Source organism: Carassius auratus, unplaced genomic scaffold, assembly GCF_003368295.1.
Source record: "Carassius auratus strain Wakin unplaced genomic scaffold, ASM336829v1 scaf_tig00008591, whole genome shotgun sequence".
Classification (NCBI taxonomy): Eukaryota; Metazoa; Chordata; class Actinopteri; order Cypriniformes; family Cyprinidae; genus Carassius; species Carassius auratus.
The window spans coordinates 1-20,674 of NW_020523964.1; the positions used below are offsets into that span (position 1 = coordinate 1).

At 35.0% G+C, this 20,674-nt stretch overlaps 1 protein-coding gene across 1 annotated transcript in view; it reads right to left on the minus strand.

The window, feature by feature from the left end:
- Window positions 1-1,751: 1,751 nt before the first annotated feature.
- LOC113072164 (diacylglycerol kinase beta-like) overlaps window positions 1,752-20,674 on the minus strand; it is a 40,783-nt gene continuing 21,860 nt past the window's right edge. The window contains exons 21-25 of the mRNA XM_026245291.1: window positions 10,595-10,685; window positions 10,090-10,285; window positions 3,972-4,092; window positions 3,367-3,427; window positions 1,752-1,856 (exon numbers count right to left, since the gene is read on the minus strand). Of these exons, the coding sequence (XP_026101076.1) occupies window positions 1,752-1,856; window positions 3,367-3,427; window positions 3,972-4,092; window positions 10,090-10,285; window positions 10,595-10,685 (574 nt within the window). The remainder of the gene's footprint in view (window positions 1,857-3,366; window positions 3,428-3,971; window positions 4,093-10,089; window positions 10,286-10,594; window positions 10,686-20,674) is intronic.

Genomic DNA, 20,674 nt, shown 5'->3' on the forward strand with positions numbered 1-20,674 from the left:
TTTGACATGCAGGTTAACATTAAAAGGTTAAAAACATAGCGATGCATCTGTTGTCAGGTCAAGAGGTGAGCGGCTGTGGCAAGCTGACAGGGTCATAAGGTGAAAGTAGGTGTGTTTCTTATAGTTACGAATGGACAAATTACCTGGCATATTAAAAATCTTCGTTTTCTGTAAAAATGTTGCTTTTACTGATTTCAAAACTAAAAGGGTCCAAAAGTTAAAATGTAGGTTAGATTTTTTGCATATTTCTCTAAATAGATCTTGGGTCTTAAACAGTTTGATCTCATACAAAGTTTGTGAAAAAAAAGAAAAATAATTAATATTAATTAAATTATTAAGTATTTGACGTGGCACATTAATATCGATTATTTTAATGACTTTACAATGTAAGCATCATATATGCATGTTATAACAGGCCAAGCGTAAAATGCAACACTCACTTTAATATGACATAAATCTCTTAATTTACCAAAATGGGTCTTGAATATCTTTGCTATAAATGGTCTATGGATTACAACATCCGTTTTAACTTTTAATTGCTAAAAATGGCATACGTCATATCTCTAACCAACATGCAAATACATCAGGCAAGTTCATTTTCAGTTCATTGCACAAAGCACCTATTATGAACTGCGAGCTATGTTGGGGTTGAGTGAAACTAAACCAGGCCTAACCAGAAACTTAAGTTACCAGGATGTGTAATAGTTTCTCACATCATTACTGTACAATGCCAAGAAAAGGAAAGGTGCAGTCGCACATTTGCTTTAGCTCTGGCAGAAGTGCATCACAACACATGAATATGCATGAGCAAAGCACCTTGTGACCATGACAACCATGTCTTGTAAAGACAAAATACAACAAAATACAAATCTTTCAATCTGATTCTTCGCCAACAAGCAAGCAGCTTCGGCTTAAAATAAATCACAGACAGGGCATTCGCATTAAAAAGCCTAAACACTGTGCATCGACGACTGGCTCTGGATGAGGATTGTCTAATGATAAACTAAGACCTCCATTTGTGCTTGTAATATAAAGACTGTTTGTCCACATGTTCATGCTTCTGGAAATTATTCTTGTCAATGTTTAGATGATCTTTCTCCAGGTAACTTGACCATGTTTAGAGTTTTAGAAAATAGTAGTGCTTTACAAAACCAGTTTAAATCTTCCAAAACATCTTCCAAAACAAGCAATACATTTATACTTGCATGATTAATGTAGGAACATGCTGTCGTAGAAACTGGAAAGTCTTTTTTTTTACTATATAAAAATGACTGGCTGTCAGTTTCAGAGGCAAAAATAAAATAAAATACAATTTGACAAAGTTCTGGATTTGAACCCAGCATGCTGAATATGAAAAATGTCCCACTAGACTAACAGATCACACGTTTTAAGAAAAAAAAAGTACTTTGTTTTTCATTTGGCCATGTCTTATCTTACATTTGGCACCAACAAATCCATCACTTAACAATAAAATAGTTTGTGTTCACGAGTCCATCTGAATTCACATTTAAGACTCAAACTCCAAAAGATTTCCAAAATATAATTTTTTATACATTTGAGAACAAAAAAAATGCGTATGTTTATGCGCAGTTTAATCAAATAGCTGAGACGGCAAACTGGTGGCTGAAGCGATCAGGTGAAATCTAGAGATCTGTAGCTAAGCCGCAGCTGTCAGGAACCTTCCCAACGGTTTTCACCATTCACATGAACTCTCCAGCAGGTGTAGTGTTGATCTCAGGTGTTGTGGGTCGTCAGTCTTTACTCTCTCTGCGGTCACAACGAAAGAAGGAGAAGAAGCTTGAGCTTTGAGGAGGACCCATCAGCATACGGGCCTGATTCTCATGCATGATATTAATCTGTCAGAAAGATTGGAAACAAATAGGATGTGAAAATGTTTACATTATATGATATGAATTCATGAAGACAATCGAATGAGAGAAGATATGACAGATAAACGTTATATGAAGTGGCATAATGCACAAACAAAGGCACATAACTAACAGACTGGAATTTGAAGTGAAAGTGTCATTAAACTTCGTTCCTGTCACATTTAATTGGGTGCTGAATTCCCTGTTTGTGGGGTCAATTATAATTCCACTCAAAGTGGATGGTAAATATCAAGCTTCTTCTCTTTGAATTCACCCATTTGCTTTGTTCGTGAAAGTATTCAGGCAATCAGAAGGTAAATGGTACTGAAACCTCAAAAAGAAAACCTTTGCAGGCATTTAAGTTTAATTAAGACGAAGAGTCAACATGACATTTTTTTAACATATGGGGTGAACTCGAGAGTGTTCATATATAATGCAAATTTATTGGACTCATGCCCTTTTTAGTGTCTCTCTGGAACCATTTATAAAGACATGATACAATTAGGTGCTTATTTTATGAATAATATACTTGATGGTTTCTCTGTGGAATATGAAATGAATCTTTATTGTTAAATAATTCAATTACAAAATTAAAAAAAGGAAATTTAATTTTTTTGTAATTTGTAATATATTATTGATATATATAGTATATATATATATATAATATTATATATATTATATATATATATATATATATATATATATAATTATTATAATTTTTTATGTAGGAAAAAAACTTTATTTAGTGATATTATTTTGTAAATAAATAAAAAAAATCTATAATTTCAAGCCATTTTTTTCATTTAGTTCCACATTGATTGCATGAAATATATAACAAACAAATGCAATGCCACTTATTTACAGACAAACCCTCACAAGCAAATACAGATAAAATGCAGTGCCACCTAAAAATGGATTAGCATAATCACTTTTTGCTGAGGATGAGCTGGAACACCTGAATATTGACTGTAGTGTCTCAAAAGCATTCCTTACGTTTACTGACACTAATTAAGCCTCGACAAAGCCATAGGTTGCCATGGAGATCACCTGCTATGATAACAGTTCTGTTGGTGTCTACCTTTAACGGGAGTTTTAATCTACAGGTACAAGTGCTCCTTCCAATTAATTGTGTTGTCATGCTTTTTGGATTCCAGGCATCGACAAAATGAAGTATATGTAAATGAACAGTGCACTTCAGAAAAGATGCTTTTAGAGAAGGGAAACTTTAATTAAAAGCAAACAAAGCTTTGAATCTTGCAAATGAGGAGGTTGTTTCGGGCTGGAGCATATTTTCAACTTTCTTGTAAAAGGCTGCTGTGATTTTTAAACAAGATATCAGGAGATAAAATACGATTGACCAACTAAAGTCAGTTTAGAAGGAAGTGCAAAGAGAGAAAAATGCCCTTTAAATATCCAATGCTTAAACGTTACGGTTAACACATGTAATGTACAGGACATTTAAACATATAAAAACATTAAAAGTGCATGCCTTACTTACAGTGCATGGGCTCTGCATCCATGGCTCACCATCTATTTGCATAGGAAGGGCTTTACTGGTTCTGTCAATGGAACATAGTTATATAATACTGAAACCTGAATAGTACTGTGTATTAAATTATTATTTCAACCTCATTACTCCAGTCTTCAGTGTCACACGATCCTTCTGAAATCATTCTGATATGATTTCTTATTTTAATCAATGTTTTATTTTAATCAACAGTTGTGCTGCTTAATATTTTTGTGGATTTTTTTCCCAGGAGTTTACTTGAAACAGAAAAAAAAAAAAAAAAAAAAAATTATATATATATATATATATATATATATATATATATATATATATATATATTAATTATAAATGCCTTCAATGTCACTTTTAATGAATTAAATGCACCTTTGCTGAGTAAAAATATTAGTTTCTTAAAAAAAAAAAAGAACTAAGCAATATAGAGCTTAAACTCGTTGCAGAAAAGTAAAGCATAATATACTATAAATCATTCTACTATAGAAATAATTTACCCCGAACGCACTACTTTTTCTAAATTCAGAATATTAGGAGCACCACACTGGAGGATGGGGTTGATTTGTAATTACAATGAATGTAACCTGATAATGATGGAGGAACACTGGGCCAGACGTCTGCCTGCGCTCTTCAGACCTGTGTAGATCTGGCCCATTTCCATTGCCCCCTCCAGCCCCACCACCTCCAAAAGCTGATCAGACGGGTCTAAAAGACAGAGAGAAAACTAGTGACAGACAGAAAAGAAACTAATGAGGTCAACCTGATCTAAAAATGAGCACAAATCCATCAAATAATGAAAAAGACTTGAGCAGACCTTCATCTAAGAAAATTCTGTTCCAAACAGACATTTCCATTCACATCAAATTAAATAAAAAAGTCTAGTCTGTTTAAAGTCTTACAATGACCTGCCAGTTACTCTATATCAAAACAATGAATCTTGAATCTATCGGGTTTTATCTGCATAAACAAATGCATTTCCTTTAAATAATGAATTTTTATAGTAAATCTTGTTGTGTCCTGTATGATAAATTGCTTGTGATTTTTCGTATTTCTAATTCGTTTGGCACAAAACATCTGCTAAATGATAAAATGTAAATATGTAACACATGCAGGATATGTGCTAATACCTAAAGTGAATTATTTAGCATTATCATTAACGTACATGAGATACACCAACCAAAGAGCCCATACAGACAGTCCTCTCCCTCCAAAACACAAAACCAATATCAATATCCCTGTCAAAATGTGTTAGCCTGCGAAACCATCCGCTTTCTACCAAACGCTCGAGCCTGACCCATGGGGGACATCAGGGGGAAAAGATTATGAGGAGAAAGACCAAAAGAGAAGATGAGGAGCAGACAGTGGAGGTGTGTTTGGGCGGAAGGGGGGGGGAGCGTGTGAGAAGGAGAGAAAAAAAAGCAGACAAGCTTGATTTGGAATCTTCACAGTCTGCCTTCCGCTCTAAAAAAGCATAAATTGTCACTGTTGGAGAAAAGGAGGAGAGAAAAAACACCAACAACCCACAAACAAAACACCTATTAATTAGAATGCGACACTGATGCAAAGCAATCTTGTGTTCCTCCATATTTATTAATTTCTTTTTTGTTTTGAAGTTATGAGCATTGATTTTTCCTCGGTCGGAGGTCCAGTGTCGCGCTGGACCATCTGTTCAGTAACAGCTCCTATGAGTCTTCCTCTCCTCCTCCTCAAACACACACACATACACACACACACACACACACACACACACACACACACACACACACACACACACACGGTGTCATTCAGTCCACAGACAGGCAACAGTCAAACCACACAAATAAACAGAAGCGAGTGCTGACAAAGCTCTGACCGCTAGTGCAAGCTCCAGTCCGGTCAGGAGCACTCTAATCATTTCTATTCACTTTTAGCCACTTTTGAGATGGATAAAGATACTGAATGTTATAAGGAAATGTTGCGAACCAAGAACTCTTGCCATTAACATAAGAACTATGGCTTAATGAGCATATTTGTTTCAGTTATCTTACTCCTATTCTATTCAATTATATTCTATTCTATTCTGTTCCTTACATTTTGTAAATTGTATATTATTTTTCTATTCTAATCCTATATTCTAATGCTAATATTTAATATATCTTATTTTATTCTATTCCTTAGATTTATTTGATTCTATTTCTATTATTTGTATATCTTCTTCTATTCTTTGCATGTGTTTTATTCTATACCTTGCATTCATTCCATTCTATTCTATAGCTTGCATATTTTATAACAATCTATTTCTTACATCTAACCTATTTTCTCACATTTATTTAACTCTGGATTATGCATTTTATATATTTTCTATTTCTTAAAAAAATTATATTCTATATATATATATATCTTACAGTATATCTATAAATCTTACATTTAGTATATTCTGTTCCAATACAACATATTTATATATTTCTTTTCTATTTCTTACATATATTCTTTATCATACATTTATTAGTCTACTCTTTACCATATATTTTTTCATAACTTATTTTCATATTTTTCATATATTATTCTATTCCATTTACTCTAGTTTAATCTTACAATTATTGTATGCTATTCCATAGCTTACATATGTTTTTTGTCTTAATCTGTTCCTTAGATTTATTCTATAGCCTCACATTAATTCCATTCTTTAGCTTGCATATTTGAAATCATATTCTATTTCTTACATCTAATAATTTTTTTATTCAATTCTATAGCTTACACATCTTTTCTCTCATTCTATTCCTTATATTTATCCAATTCTCTTACATTTTATTCCATTCAGTTCTATAGCCTACATATTTTATATCTAGTGTAATTCTATTCTTACATTTATTATGTTCTGTTTCTTTACATTTATCCCATTCTGTAGCTTACATATTTTATCTTATTCTATATATTCCTTAGATTCATTCTATTCTGTATCTAAAATTGTATTTCATTATATTCTATTCTACCTTACATACATTCTTTCAGACTTTTTTTGTATTATATTCTGTATAAATTAAATTTAGATTCGCTTCAGGTGCTAGGCAGTGTTTGGAGTCATAACTGTTGCTATAAAATGCATTTTCTGCATGGCTCTTACACTGCTGACCAATCAGAAGCAAGGATCAGAAAGTCCATTCACATATTCAAGTTAAATGTCATTTGTGTGGAAAAAGTGATTCCACATGTGCCTAATGGCAATGCAGAAATACATTTCTTAAAAATGTAAAAGCTAAACACAACAAAACAGAATTGGTTACAGTTGTCTGGCAACCACAGTTAACAGGGTAACACAAATTCTTGGATTGTTGTACCAACGCTGTGTTCAACTGTTGTCAAGGAGACAGGCTGCGAACAAGGCCTTGCTGGGATTCGGAAAAGTGTGAGAAGTAAGGACTGTGTGCGTTGAGTGTGCGTTTGTGTACACAGTCCTTTGACCACAGTGGCTCTGCTCTCTAAAAGGGTCAGGCTTGCAGGACTGGTGAGGCTGAAAACAGAGGTCTGTCTGTCATCAGTAATGGAGAGGATTTCTAAACACACTCTCTATCTGCAGCTTCACCTGCTCTAGATGGGAGCGGTCATCTGTTTCAAACTGGAATTTAAAATAGCCTTAATGAAATGCTAATTATAAGAAATTACGTCAACACTACGTCAATTGGTGGCATTCCCTTTCATTTCAGTTGATGTTTGGCTAGCACTTGCTACCCCAGAGTGCCATTCAAAATCATATACTTCTACAGTATATAGTATGCAAAAAAATAAATAAAATACATAATAATAAAAAAATTAAAAAACACTTTTGCCAGAACAGTAGGTGAAAAGTACCCAGATGCCCTACTACTTCTGCTGAGATTCTTAAGTGTGTATTTCATGGACACTTTACTATCCCATGAGGCCAAGGGAGAGGATTTCTGAATGACAGTGATGTGACACAACTGACGCTGGTAGGTCACATGACAGTCACAACATGGCGGATGTAGAATGTCTGAATTGAATTCATGAATTTCATTCATAATATACAGATTCATATATTTATATATTTATATATTAATACAAATATATTTTTAAAATCGCTGCCAGTGAAGAAAGATCCTTTTGTGCACCTAATGGTGTATTTAAAAAATATATTAGAAGGGGTTACCTGGCCAAACCTTAACCCCTTGACTCTAGAAATATACTAAAAAATAAAGAGTGCAGTTCCACACTACTAGAATCACCAAACATAATTTCAAAAATAATGATTTTTCAAAATTTGTTTTCCTGAAGACCCCAATCAAACTGCTTTATTGGCTGATTATACTGCCTAAACAAACTTTTATTTTTAATTTGTATTTTTTTTTTTTCACTTTTAACCTCCACATCCATTCCTAAAAGTCTCTGCATGTAAAGCTGGGATAAGAAAATAATAATAATAATAAATAAAAAAATACTAACACCAAAATGTCAAATCACCTTCACTTTTGAACACAAACCTCTCTTTCTTTTGCACATGCACACACACATACAGAAGCTGTATGCACCTGATAATGGTGTTTTCTTGTCACCTGTTTTTTTGTTGTTTTTTTTCTGTGTGATTGAACAGCCCGTGTTGCTCATGACGCACATGGAGCGACAGGCATAGGCAGGGCTGAGGGGCGATGGAGGGGGTTTGAGGGGCTTTCGCACAGTGTGTCAGGGGACATCAGTAGCCTCAGTGCAGCCTAGTCCATGCTGAATAATTCAGCCCGCCTCCATTCCCTTCCACCTGAGGAGGCCTGTCTCCTAGCGTCACCAGCGGGGCCACTCAACTGCTCCCGAAAGGTCAGACTCTACCCCACCTGAGAGCTGGGCCTCGGGGGCTAATGCACTCCCTGTTTACCATCCAGCTAATGCTCCCTCGACTAATCTGACAAGCACAGGCCTCTCACCTTCAGAGCTCCTTCAAATGAAGCCGTATCTACGAAGGCTTTCAAAACCATCGGCAAGGCGCCCAGGCTAAGTGCCTTCTCTGGTCCAAATCTGGGCTTGTGGGTGCCTTCGCACCAGTCAATTGATCTTTTTTTCCAGAGTAAATGGAATAGAATGAAGCGTAAAGAGTTTTGTCCTCTTGCTCTCATTTCTAGAAGACGATTTTTATTAACCAAGCACTCCGTTTCTACTGAGAGATGCAGCAGAGATGCAGCGGCAGGATATTAGAGCAAACATGCATGATACAAATGGGTGCATTTATCAGCGGCTGACTCGTATTGACTGAAATTAAAGAGTGCAAGAGGTTGGATGAACTGTAAAGACGGTCTCAGTCTAATGACACCTGAAATAATGGATTGGTACTTGGGGTTTAACTGAGGTGGACAGATTAAAGAGTTTAATGAATGAGATACTATGGAGTGTAAATGTACGGATATTGATATACTGTACAAAACATGAATAAGTATACTCATACTAGAGGTTATATTTCATTTTCACCCATATTGACTGGAAAGAAAGCAGCTGGGAAAGGCAAGTAAACTCTTTAAACAAGAAAGTCCAACTGACAATCTCTTTCAAATGGGTGATTTCTCATCAGGGAACCTAGAATACTGTGATTGTAAGACTCGAACAGGCTCTGACGTCTCACCCTTCATTCTGCTCTTTGTGATCCCAAACGGTCCCATGATAACGGCCCAAAGAGATTCTGTAAAACTACAATCGATGCTCTCAAAGCAGCACGATACATAGATTTTCCCCAACGTGGTGACAACCGGCGTACACATTTCTAGATTAGTGAACGGCGTTCTGCCTTGATGATTCTCCGTGGAGGGAACATCTAAGTGTTTATCTCAACAACAACAAGTCTTCACTGTTTTTTTTTTGCACTTTGACAGGATTTGGGTTAATGTCAATTGGCAGGGAACTACTTGTAAGGGTTTATGTGTGTTTGGTATCTCACTTGTATCGGCAGCTCTTTTTGGATAAAGATAATTTTTATTAGGGTTCATCAAAATAATCTCTGGGCCAAATTCTGGGCGAAATGTAACTATTCTATGAAACGTATGAATTTAAATGCTTATATATATTATATATATACTGTATATATATATATAATAAAAAAACTAGTTTGCATGACTGATGTATGTTGGTCATTTCAGTACCCTTTAGCACAGCTAGTGGCAGCAGCAGATGTATGTGACAGTAAGTCTGCCGTTATAGAAAGTTATTGAAACCCTAATCAGCCTGTTTTACCATGGTACAGTTGAGCCTGCTTTGATTGGACAGTTCTGTCTCCCAACGCTAGCACAAGCCATTACAAAGCCACTGACAATCCCAAACACTGACATTAAAACTGCATCCCTTCAACCCAAACAAAGGCCACTCGCCATGATTCAATGTGTCACTGGTGAAATATTCATCATGAAAGAAAAGTTCCTCTGAAGTTGCCTTTGATTAATCAGGGATGAAGACAAGGACTTTGCAAACCAGTAACGTTAAGGTGACCCTTAAAGAAATTTTCCAAATTCAATACAAGTTAATCTCTATTGACAGCATTTACGGCATAATGTCGATTACCACAGAAAATATGTTTGACTAGACCCCCAGTAAATAATAAATAAATAAAAATGTATGAAAGCATAAAAAATGTAATGTAAATTAATGAAATACAATATATATATATATATATTAAAGTAAATATATAAATCGATCAAAATATTTTTGATATATAAAGAGTATGTGTTTGTATACCTTGGACAGCAAAAACAAGTTGTTTGGGGTCAACAATTGGGGTCTTCTTTTCCGGAGACTTCTTCCCTGTTCGACGGTGACCCCTGCGTTTCTTGCTCTCTCCCCAAAGGTTGGAACCGCCGTGCATGCTGGGAATATTCAGGATGGCAATGCCCTCCAATGAGATGTTGCTGAGGTTTAGGGTGACACCATCACACTATAAAACATGAGAAAGATAAAATTGCAATTATTATACAATGAGTGAACGAATAAATTAATTGATAGATCAGTCAATCAACAATGAATAAATCACTGTTGCATTAGCACAAACAAACTAAAAATAACGTGCTTTCTGTTATGTTGGCGTCTCTGAATATCATCAGAGTTGTGTGTGAATACAACAAAATATTGAAAGATAATTTTTTTGTTGTTGCATTGAAATAATATACTACAGTTCTTTCCAGTGGTTCAGCAGAGAGTGTTTGAAAGGTGATAAGGCATGTGGTTTCTCACTTATTCTCATTACCTCCACCTCAAGATAATCATGCAGCTTCTTGCAAGTTGCCGAGAAGGTCTCTGAGGTTCCAAACTCAAAGTACCAAAGTTTATTCTTCGTCCTGAAACCAACAAGTTGTGTCAGTTATTTATGGATAATGTCTCATCTACAGATCATGCAATTATTAAGTAAGTGGTGAAGCATGGTTCCATAATGGATATCAATCGATATATTTTATTGTGCATGATTTCTTTTTAAACATTTAGACTTAGATTCAAATATACTGATATGTAAATGGCCAAAAAGTAAAATGAAAATATATAAGACTACCTACAAACTAAATATCAGTTGCCATCACTCTATATTTCTCAAACAAAAAATCTTGGTAAGATTGTATCTAAAAATGCTTATTTTTTAATCAAATATTATTTATAGTGGAGGCAAGATATAATGCAATGCAATACAATGATGATACAATATGTATGTATAATTAAATATACCCAAGTTATTTCAATCCAGTACATGTTCATTTTTAAATATTTCAAATAATGTCCAGAATTGTAATATTGGTGCATGGTAACTGTAAGACTGTAGGTTCAAAATCAAAACGCTTTAGAGCAATGCACAACCTAAAGCAATCCACAAAGACTGTCTGGTCTTCATCTTGGCATGAAAATTATAGATATCAGGATGACTCAAAAACTGAAGCACATGGCGCAAACCCCTATCATTACAGAGCCCAGCTAGGGTTCTGAGAGGGTAATCTAGCTGCCCCTTCAATTAAGAGTGGGCTGTGGAGCCGGACCCTTGTCCCCCACCCCACACAAAGTCTCTCTGGGACAAGGATCATGATCAGTGACCTCACCAGAACAATCCACCATCTGTTTTCATTACCAGCACACACACACACACCTGAACCTTCTACAGCAGGGACCAAGGATTTACAGATTTAAAGAATTACACAATCCAAAGCAGAAAAAAGCGATCTGGTTACAGGAAAAATAAAGGAGAAGAAGGACTCGATAATTGGCATGAAAACAATAAAAAGGCTTAAAGGAATAGTTCATACAAACATGAAAATGTGCTTAAAAGGTATAACCCTCAGGCCATCCAAGACGTAGATGAGTTTGGAGAAATTTAGCATTACATCACTTGCTCACCAATGGATACTCTGCATTGAATGGGCGCCGTCGGAATGAGAGTCCGAACACCTGATAAAACCATTAAAGTTATCCACAAGTAATCCACATGACTCCAGTTAATCAATTAATGTCCTGTGATGTGAAAAACTGTTTAAAAAAGAAAAAAAAAATCAATCAAAGTCCATTTTTCTCAGAGTCCTCTATCCAAAATATTGCTTTCTCCAGGAGTAAAGTCATCTCGTCTGAATTAGATGAGAAATAAGCACAAGCAAGCACTGATTTTAAGCAAAAACTGTCCAAAACAATTCTAAACGAATATGTAGTGGCATACTTGTAGTCGTGTGGTTTACTTGGGGATTATTGTGATATTTTTATCAGCTGTTGGTACGGCACCCATTCACTGCAGAGAATCCACTCGTGAGAAAGTGATGCACTGGAATTTTACATTTCTTCAAATCTGTTCTATTGAAGAAACAAACTACATCTCTACATCTCTACTCTATATCTACATCTGAGAGTGAGAACATTTTCAGTACATTTTTATTTTTGATGAAGGACTAGACTGAGATAGTGTTTGTTGGCTTTTCAGCAATACTCTAAAAGAAGAAAAAGGTAAATGCATAAAAGCATTCTAAAGCATTACAGTATCTTTCTAACATCAATCTGTACCTCTGTAATTAAAGGGGAGGTGAGAGGTATTTTTCACCTAATTTCACACAGAATGGATTAAATTAATATTAATGGCAGCAGCACTTCTTAAATGCCCATAACTTGAATCCGACCAAAGTCCTGGCATCAGTCACAAATTCCACAACAGATTATCAATCAGGGGTCCGTGGCGGGGGGAAAAAACCTTTTAAAACACGCTGATGTGCAGAAACTGCGCAATAAAAAATGGCCCCCTCTTCACTGGATCCCTGCCCCAACAACCTGGATCTATTAGTATAAGCAGGACAACAATCGCTGAATTATTGATTTCCTTATTAGACTTTTTGTCAGGACCATTTAGTGATGTTAAAAATGAGCTTTCATTAGCCACTTGCAGGAGAACCTCACCGCCTTTGATTTATAATGTGCAACATGGTCAATATACAGCAGAAAGGATGAGAAAAACACGGCGCACACGCTGAGATCGGCCTCTGTATGTAACCACACACACCTCAAAGCACAGATTACATGGACACACACACTTCTACATAGTGACAGAAGCTGAAAACTCTCCTTCCATAGTATAGATTCTGGTCATACAGGATGTCTGGATTAACATATGGACCTTTATGTTCGTTATGCATCTAGGTAGGACTGCTAATTAAAAAGACTTCTAATTAAAAGCTGCGTTAAAACTCAGAGCAGAATGTCTAGAGATGGTTTGATAGCATTTGTCATATTTTATCTGAATGCGAAGGGTAACAAACATAGGTATCTTCTTTTGTGCATAATTTGTAAACTCTTGTCTGGATCATACAGCCTTAAAAGTTACAAATAATGTAGTCTATGAGACTTCAAATTCTGAATTGGAATATAAATGGATGAGATTTTAGAATTTGAAATAAAAATAATGAATGAACAATTGAATAAATTAATAATTACTGAAAATGTAAAAACGAATATAAAATGTAAAAAAAAAAAATTAGTGCTGTCAATCGAGTAAAAAAAAATACTTAATTTTTAAAATACTTTTACATTGCAATAATGAACATTAAATTGAACATTTATTAGACTCCTTAAAATAACTTCTAATTTAACTTAAAACAATTGATCACATAAACCCATTATAATTAATGTCATATTTAGTTACTTGTGCCCTTCAGCAAACTGAATAAAGTTATCAAACACTAAATTCGAAATTAAATATAGATGCATCCAACGGATGATATTGTCTGTATATTCTAAATGCGCAGGTGTCTGTTGCTTTAAATTCTCCAATGGATTCTGATTGGCTGTCAATGTTTTTTATTATTCATCAGCTGGAAAAAAATCATTCTGAAAGTGATCCCAACGATATCGCTTCTCCTTTATTGTTATAGTTGTGGTGTGGACACTGCTATTCTTTAATATTCAGAACATTTTTTAGAAGTATATCTTTATCGTTATCTTTATAGTTATTGTGCTGGGTGTGAACAGGCCTTTAAACTGAAAACAATAATTGCCTGCATTAATGCGCAAATTTTGCCAGCACTAAAAATAATACATAAATTCTTTAACATTAAAAAAGTAACTACTAAATAAAAACTACTAAATAAAAAAAAAGAATTAAATAAAAAAATCAGAATATCTATATTGTTGAGATTTCATAATAGTTTTGAGATTTAAAACAATTTAAAGAGAAAAAAAAAGAGAAAAAGCATAAAATAAAGTACAATAAAATAAAAGAGAAAAAATGAATAAAATAAAAGAATGAAGTAAAGACTAAATATAATATAGTTGTCTAATTACTGAAGTTTTGGGGTTTATAACACACTGCAGATCTCAGATTGTATCTTTTTAGACATTTTCTGATTTCCAGTATTGCAGACATTTGAGCTAAAGATCAGGATAGATTGAGCCACGATGGCTCCTTAGTCGATTCCCTCCACTTAACCTAACAAGAGTGCTAAAGCGACAAATCAAGCCGATCCCTTTGCTCATTAGGTAATTAGGAGCATCTCATCTCTTCAATCGGATTCCCATCTGTTCCGTTCCCTTTCACCGACGCACACAAGTAGAGCTGATAGACGGGGTCACAGCTGCACTAAAGACTGAGGAAGAGATCCATGCACACACTAGGAGCGGTGGAATGAAATTTTGGATTATTCTTTCATGGAAACAGAATTTAAGTGTACTTGAAGTACCAAAAATGTACATAAATAGTCTATTGTGTGTATTCCCAGTGCTACCAGACAAGAACTTGAGGCAAAGTGTCACGGTGGTGCTGTTGACCTGAGGCGACTCTGCCTTTCGCCACTTTCTGCTGCGTCTGAGGAAGGCAAACATGGTCTCGTCATTGATTTTTTTCTTTGACACTTAATCTAACCTGCAGTGATGTACGACCTCATTCTCACACTAATTTCTTCTTTATCAGAGGTGATAAATATCACATTGATATAACTAGCTCTGTCAGGACTGCTCCGATGCACTGGTTTGCAGAACATGACACTACAAGAAGAAGAGCAGAGAGAGGAAGAGAGAGGTGTTCCTTGTAACAAAACCGTAACCCTAAGTATAGCACAGTTATTTTAGCATCACTGAGATACGAGTTTAAGTTTTTAATAATAACTTGAATTAGTTATCATTTTTAGTTAAGTTAAAGTTGTTGCAGTTTAGTTGTGTGTTCTTGTCATTTTTATTAACTTGACCATTACCGTGTTTATATATCAGACATTAATTGTTTTTATATAATAGTTTGAAATCATTTTGACCAGTAGTGTGTGTGTGTCTGTCTGTGTGTGTGTGTATATAAATAAAGAGAGAGAGAGAGAAATATATATATATAATAAAACTAAACAAAACAAAATACTATATATATATTCAATATCTGGAAAAGCATGAATGAAAAAAATATATTGTAATTATAGATGTATAATTCCTCATTTTGTTATTTTTCTAAAGTAGGTATACCTTGAGGACAAAGCAATCCCAGAATACATTGCAACAAGCTTAGTGAAAATACAAAATTGCAAAAAAAATGATGAAAATGATGATAAAACTATGATTTTAATCATGCAAAATTTTTAAAAATTGATGTAAAAGTAAATCATACTGTGCAAGACAATGCCACACCAGACCCACATGACTGATGTAACATTTTGAAATTCAAAATTAAACCTAAAACCTACTTAACGACTAAGTTTAAACAGTTTAGTGTGTGCATTTTGGAGTGGAACACTTGAATGTGTAAATATAGGCCTGTATGGTGAAGTAGGCTCTCCTGACTCAGGGTGATGGTTAATGGCTGGAGAGTGTGAAGGAGGAGAGGTTCCCTGACAGCTGGCAGCCCTGCAGGAGTCAGTGGCTCCACATGGGGCTGTAGCTACTGAAGAGGTTGCCGTGAAGGCGGAGGAGAACTCAGCAGGGGAAGCAGGCCTTTCTAGTACCGCTGGGTTTTATCTGACTCGCCGTACTGGTCAGAGACGAAGTGCACATCAGCAAACATGTACTATAGCTTAACTACAGCTCAGCGTAATCTGTGGTCATGATACCCAACAGTCATCAGTGCACGTGTATGCACTCAAGTCTTTTGTACAGTAAGGGCTTCCCTGTGGAATTCTGTTCCAGTGTGGATGGGGAATGTTTCACAGGCCCTGCAGATGGAGACCAGCATCTGCCAACTGAGTCTAAGAGATGCAACACAGGTAATCAGATGACAGCAAGTCCTGGCATGTCTACAACATGAATGAACTGAGACTAAACCATCCAGGATCTGGCCAATGGCCATTGATCTGAAATCAAACACAACAGGGTCTTCCAGTGAGCCCACTAATTAAAGGCACATTGTCAGGATTAAAACCTTTTATAAATTAAATGATTTTGTAAATGCTACTGTAAGACATTATTTAATAAGTGTTCACTTTAAAATTATCATTTACTTAGCCTCATGCTATTTAAATTCTATATGCCTTTACACTATTTTTTGTTGTTGTTGTTGTTGAAAGAAATTTATATTTTTATTTAGAAAAGATGCAATTAATTGATGAAAAGTGACTTTAAATGCATTAAAAGTGTTGTCAAACATAGTAAATACCTTACTTTTGTAAGGTATTTTCTATTTATCTAAGAATCCTGAAAAAAACAATCATCACAGTTTCCACAAAAAATATTAAGCAGCACATCAACATATTGATAATAGCAAGAACTTTGTATTGCGCAGCAAATCAACATATTTTAGAATGATTTCTGAAGGACACTGAAGACTGGAGTAATGATGCTGAAAATGTAGCTTTCATCACAGGAATAAATTACACTTTGAATATATTAAAATAGTAAATATGTATTCTTAATTGTAATAATATTTCACAACATATCTGTTTTACTGTATTTTTAATCAAAAAGTAAAAGTTCATAAAAAAGTATCATAAAAATATCATAAAAGTGCATTTTGTACACTATGTAATACATACTCAGATTACTTTTAAATCTAATTTAATTTAGCGTTTTATAACACAAGAGGAATTAAATCATACAGGATTGAAACTACATGAGGTTTAAGAAATGATGATTTCATTTTGATTTTGAATGAACTATTACTTTACGAGTTTAAACATTCAGCAGAGACAATTGCAAGTCAAACAAACTAGTAAATGCAGGGCTGAAACCATTAACTATTGAGGAGGACAATTTTTTGTTTCATACATATGGGTTTTTCAGTAATTGATTCTGAACCATTCCTTCTCTATGGTGTGACTTTTTGTTGTTGTTGTTTTATAAGTGTTGACATGATATGATTGTGCAAGGTGTGAGATCTTCTCCTAACATTCAGTATGTAAAGTGGCGAACATCAGGTGGAGTCATCTGCTATTTCTGTATGTACGCAGTGTGTGAACATGAGGAGGTGGAGCAGGGAGGGGGCTGAAAGTCCAGCAGGGATGGAGACAGTGCCACAGGTGAGATCTCAATAAATTAAACTCTGAAGTGGTCATTAATTATAGATGACATCCCAGTCAGACCAGCCATTTCATTTGAAATGAGGAGCAGTGTGCATAGCGGTGCTGCCCAGGGCTCTGCTGGGATGGTTTATGTATATATGTGTGTGTGTGTGTGTGTGTGAGAGAGAGAGAGAGAGAGAGACAGTGAGAGCAGTGGGTCAAACAGTCTTAGCTCTTGCAATAGCTTTTTGATGAGGACCCTCATTACACTAAACGGCCCTCTATGGTTCAGCCTCCCTCCGACTCAAGGAAAGGTTAAACAAAGAATAATTAAAGAAGAGCGCCTCAGGCTGAGCTTGTCACCCTTGAGGCGATACTCTGGTCAGCGGTAGGCTGTTTCAAAGACGGCTCAATAGAGCTCAAGTACTCCTACCTAGTCAGTATCATATGGCTGAAATAAATGACACATTAATGACACTTTCATTTATTTCACACTTGGTGAGGATGTGCAAATGCCAGCAAGGCAACAATTAACAACTAAAATCCTTGAAATAGAAAAATATCTAGTTAAAGATTCAGTAAGTTTACAGTTACAGTTTTTTTTTTGTTGAAAAAAGTATTTTATGCTCGTTAAAGTTGCATTTATTTGATCAAAAATACAGTAAAAACTGATGTAGTACATCTGTAATTACATTTATATGGTCTTAAACCAATCCATAACAGCAAACCTGTCCCTAACCTCACTGTGCCCCACCACAATAGCAGCAAAAAAGTTGTTTTGCAATACAATATGATTTATTTTTTTGATGCAAGTACCTAGCAGTTAAGGCCACCTAATATAAAGTGTGACCTTTATTTTTGTGGAAACCATTTTTTTTTTTTTCAGGATTCAAAAAGAAAGTTCAAAAGAAAAGAAATTCATTTTGAAAGGTAAATTTTTTCTATATTGACAAAAAAATTAAAAAAATGTAAATTCCATTTTTAAACATGAAAGTAAAAAGGCAAATATATGAACAGCTGTTGCAAATCCATTTGTAGTGTCCATTGGGGGGGGGGGGACACATGAGATCATAATGATCAAAAAAATTTGGGGGTTTAAATATTAATTTAAAATTAATTCATTTAAAGGCTTAAGTAAATAAACATACACAGTCACACATCCATTCATGTTCATCTGCCATATTTCCACCTTGATGTCATAAATAGCTCTTATTGTTATTATCATAAAAACTCAAATTCATATGAGCATCAAACATTTTAAGAGGCTTTAAAATGCTATTTGTTTAATTATTTATTTATTTGTGTTTTATTTATATGACAGTGATGGCTAATTTCAATTTAACATAATTTTACTATAGTATTTTGGTGTAAAACACGGCTCCGGTACATGTGGTACAGTATTTTTGTAGGCAATAACCACAAGGCCACAGACTCTACACATAACACTAAGTTCACAAAACAAAGACAACTGAGACATGTTTTTTTTCTCCTTTTTCGCATCGTCTTGAAGACAGAGATTATCTTGGAAGCGCATGAAGGATCAGTGACGAGAGAGAAAGTGTAGTTTAACGAGTCCGTGTGACGCTGCCACACTGATTGTCTGCTTTTAATCCTCGACCTCATTATCACCCTCTGGTCTTACTCCAGCAGTAAATTAATCTATCTGCAAAGTGTCAAATCTTCTCACCTTCCTCCTGGTAATCACCCGAGGTGCAAATAAAACCAGGGAGCCGTGTTCGCTCAAGACCCCGCGTCCGTTATCAACGAGAAGATGCCGCGTTATAATTAAAAACCAATTGGCCATTGTTGGGTTGCTCATTAAGCCGATCAAATATTTGTGTCTTCACTAAGGTCAACGCAATGACATATGAGAACTGGGAAAAATGTTAGAGATTCGAAAAGTTGCACAGAGAAAACAGCCAAAAAGTCATTAAAAATATGCTAATTTTAACGCTACACCATTTTAAGAAGGAAAGACTAGTAACAAACAAAGCACAGTCAAAAAAACAAGTTAAACAGTCAACACTGATACCTTTCTTACGGCTTAAAAGAATAGTTCACCCTAAAAATGAAAGTTTGCAGAATATTTACTCACCATGAAACTATCCGAGATGAGTTTATTTCTTTATTGGAAAAGCTTTGGAGAAATGGATCTGCAGTGAATGGGTGCCATCAGAACGAGAGTCCAAACAGCTGATTGAAACCTCACAATAATCCACAAGTCACTCATACGACTCCAGCTCGTGAATTAACTTGTTGTGAAAAGCTGTGTATTTGTAATAAACAATTCCATCATCAAGCCCCTTTTGTTTCTGGCTAAAATACAAGTCCTCTATCCATAATATTGCTTTCTCCTATTAAAAAGTCTGAATCAGGTTAGAAACATGCCGTGAAAACAGTCCAAAACACTTCTCAACAAATATGATTTTGATGTGAGAGGATAAGAGATTATGGACTTTTTTTTTTTTACAGAAGAAGCATAATTATACATTATGGACTGTTATTTTAGAATAGTATCAATGGAATTTTTTTAATTAAAACAACTTTTCACTTCACAAGTTGGACTGGAGTGGTGTGGATAACTTGTGGATTACTGTGATGTTTTTATCAGCTGTTTGGACGGCACCCATTCACTGCAGAGTATCTGTTGGTGAGCAAGTGAAGTAAAGCTAAATTTCTCTGAATCTGGTCTGATTTATTTCCATTAATTGTGCCCAAATGTGTAATTGTGCTCAAAGGATTATTGTGCTCAATTGCTTAATTCATGATGGCAGTGTAATTCATTTAATCTAACAGAATTCTGAAAATGTATCTTTAAAAGCACCATGTTAAACTGCAAAAGGCCCTGTTTCACAGAACGACCCCTGGGTTAAGATGTGTCAGTTTTAATACAAAAACCCTCCAGTACTATTAACTGCAAGCGAGATATGCATGGCCTTCACTAATATGATGATTTATTAAAACAGCTATATATTTGTAAAAGATAAAGGTTCCTAGAAAAATCCAACAAAAAAAAAAAAGTCTGCAATACCTTCCTACATCATACATTATTGAGGAAGAAAAGATACTATGTAATAGAAAGATCTAAACCCATTCTCTCATGTGAATTATTTATCAAACTCAAATAACAGATGGTATAATTTTCTTAAAATATCTTAATCATTATTCAAAAGACAGAGTGGTATAAAACAGTTCCTGTACACATGCTTTTGTGTGATCAGAATACTCTTTGATTCTTTATGCGTCCCACACGGATCTGAATCAACATCAACACAGTCCTATAAACAAAGGCATTTGCGTCTTCTGACTCCTGACCAATCCTTAATTCCTGAAATTAAAATGTTATCTGCTCACCAGGTTTGAAATATAGGACTGCACGTACAAAGTATAATTATCATTTGATTATT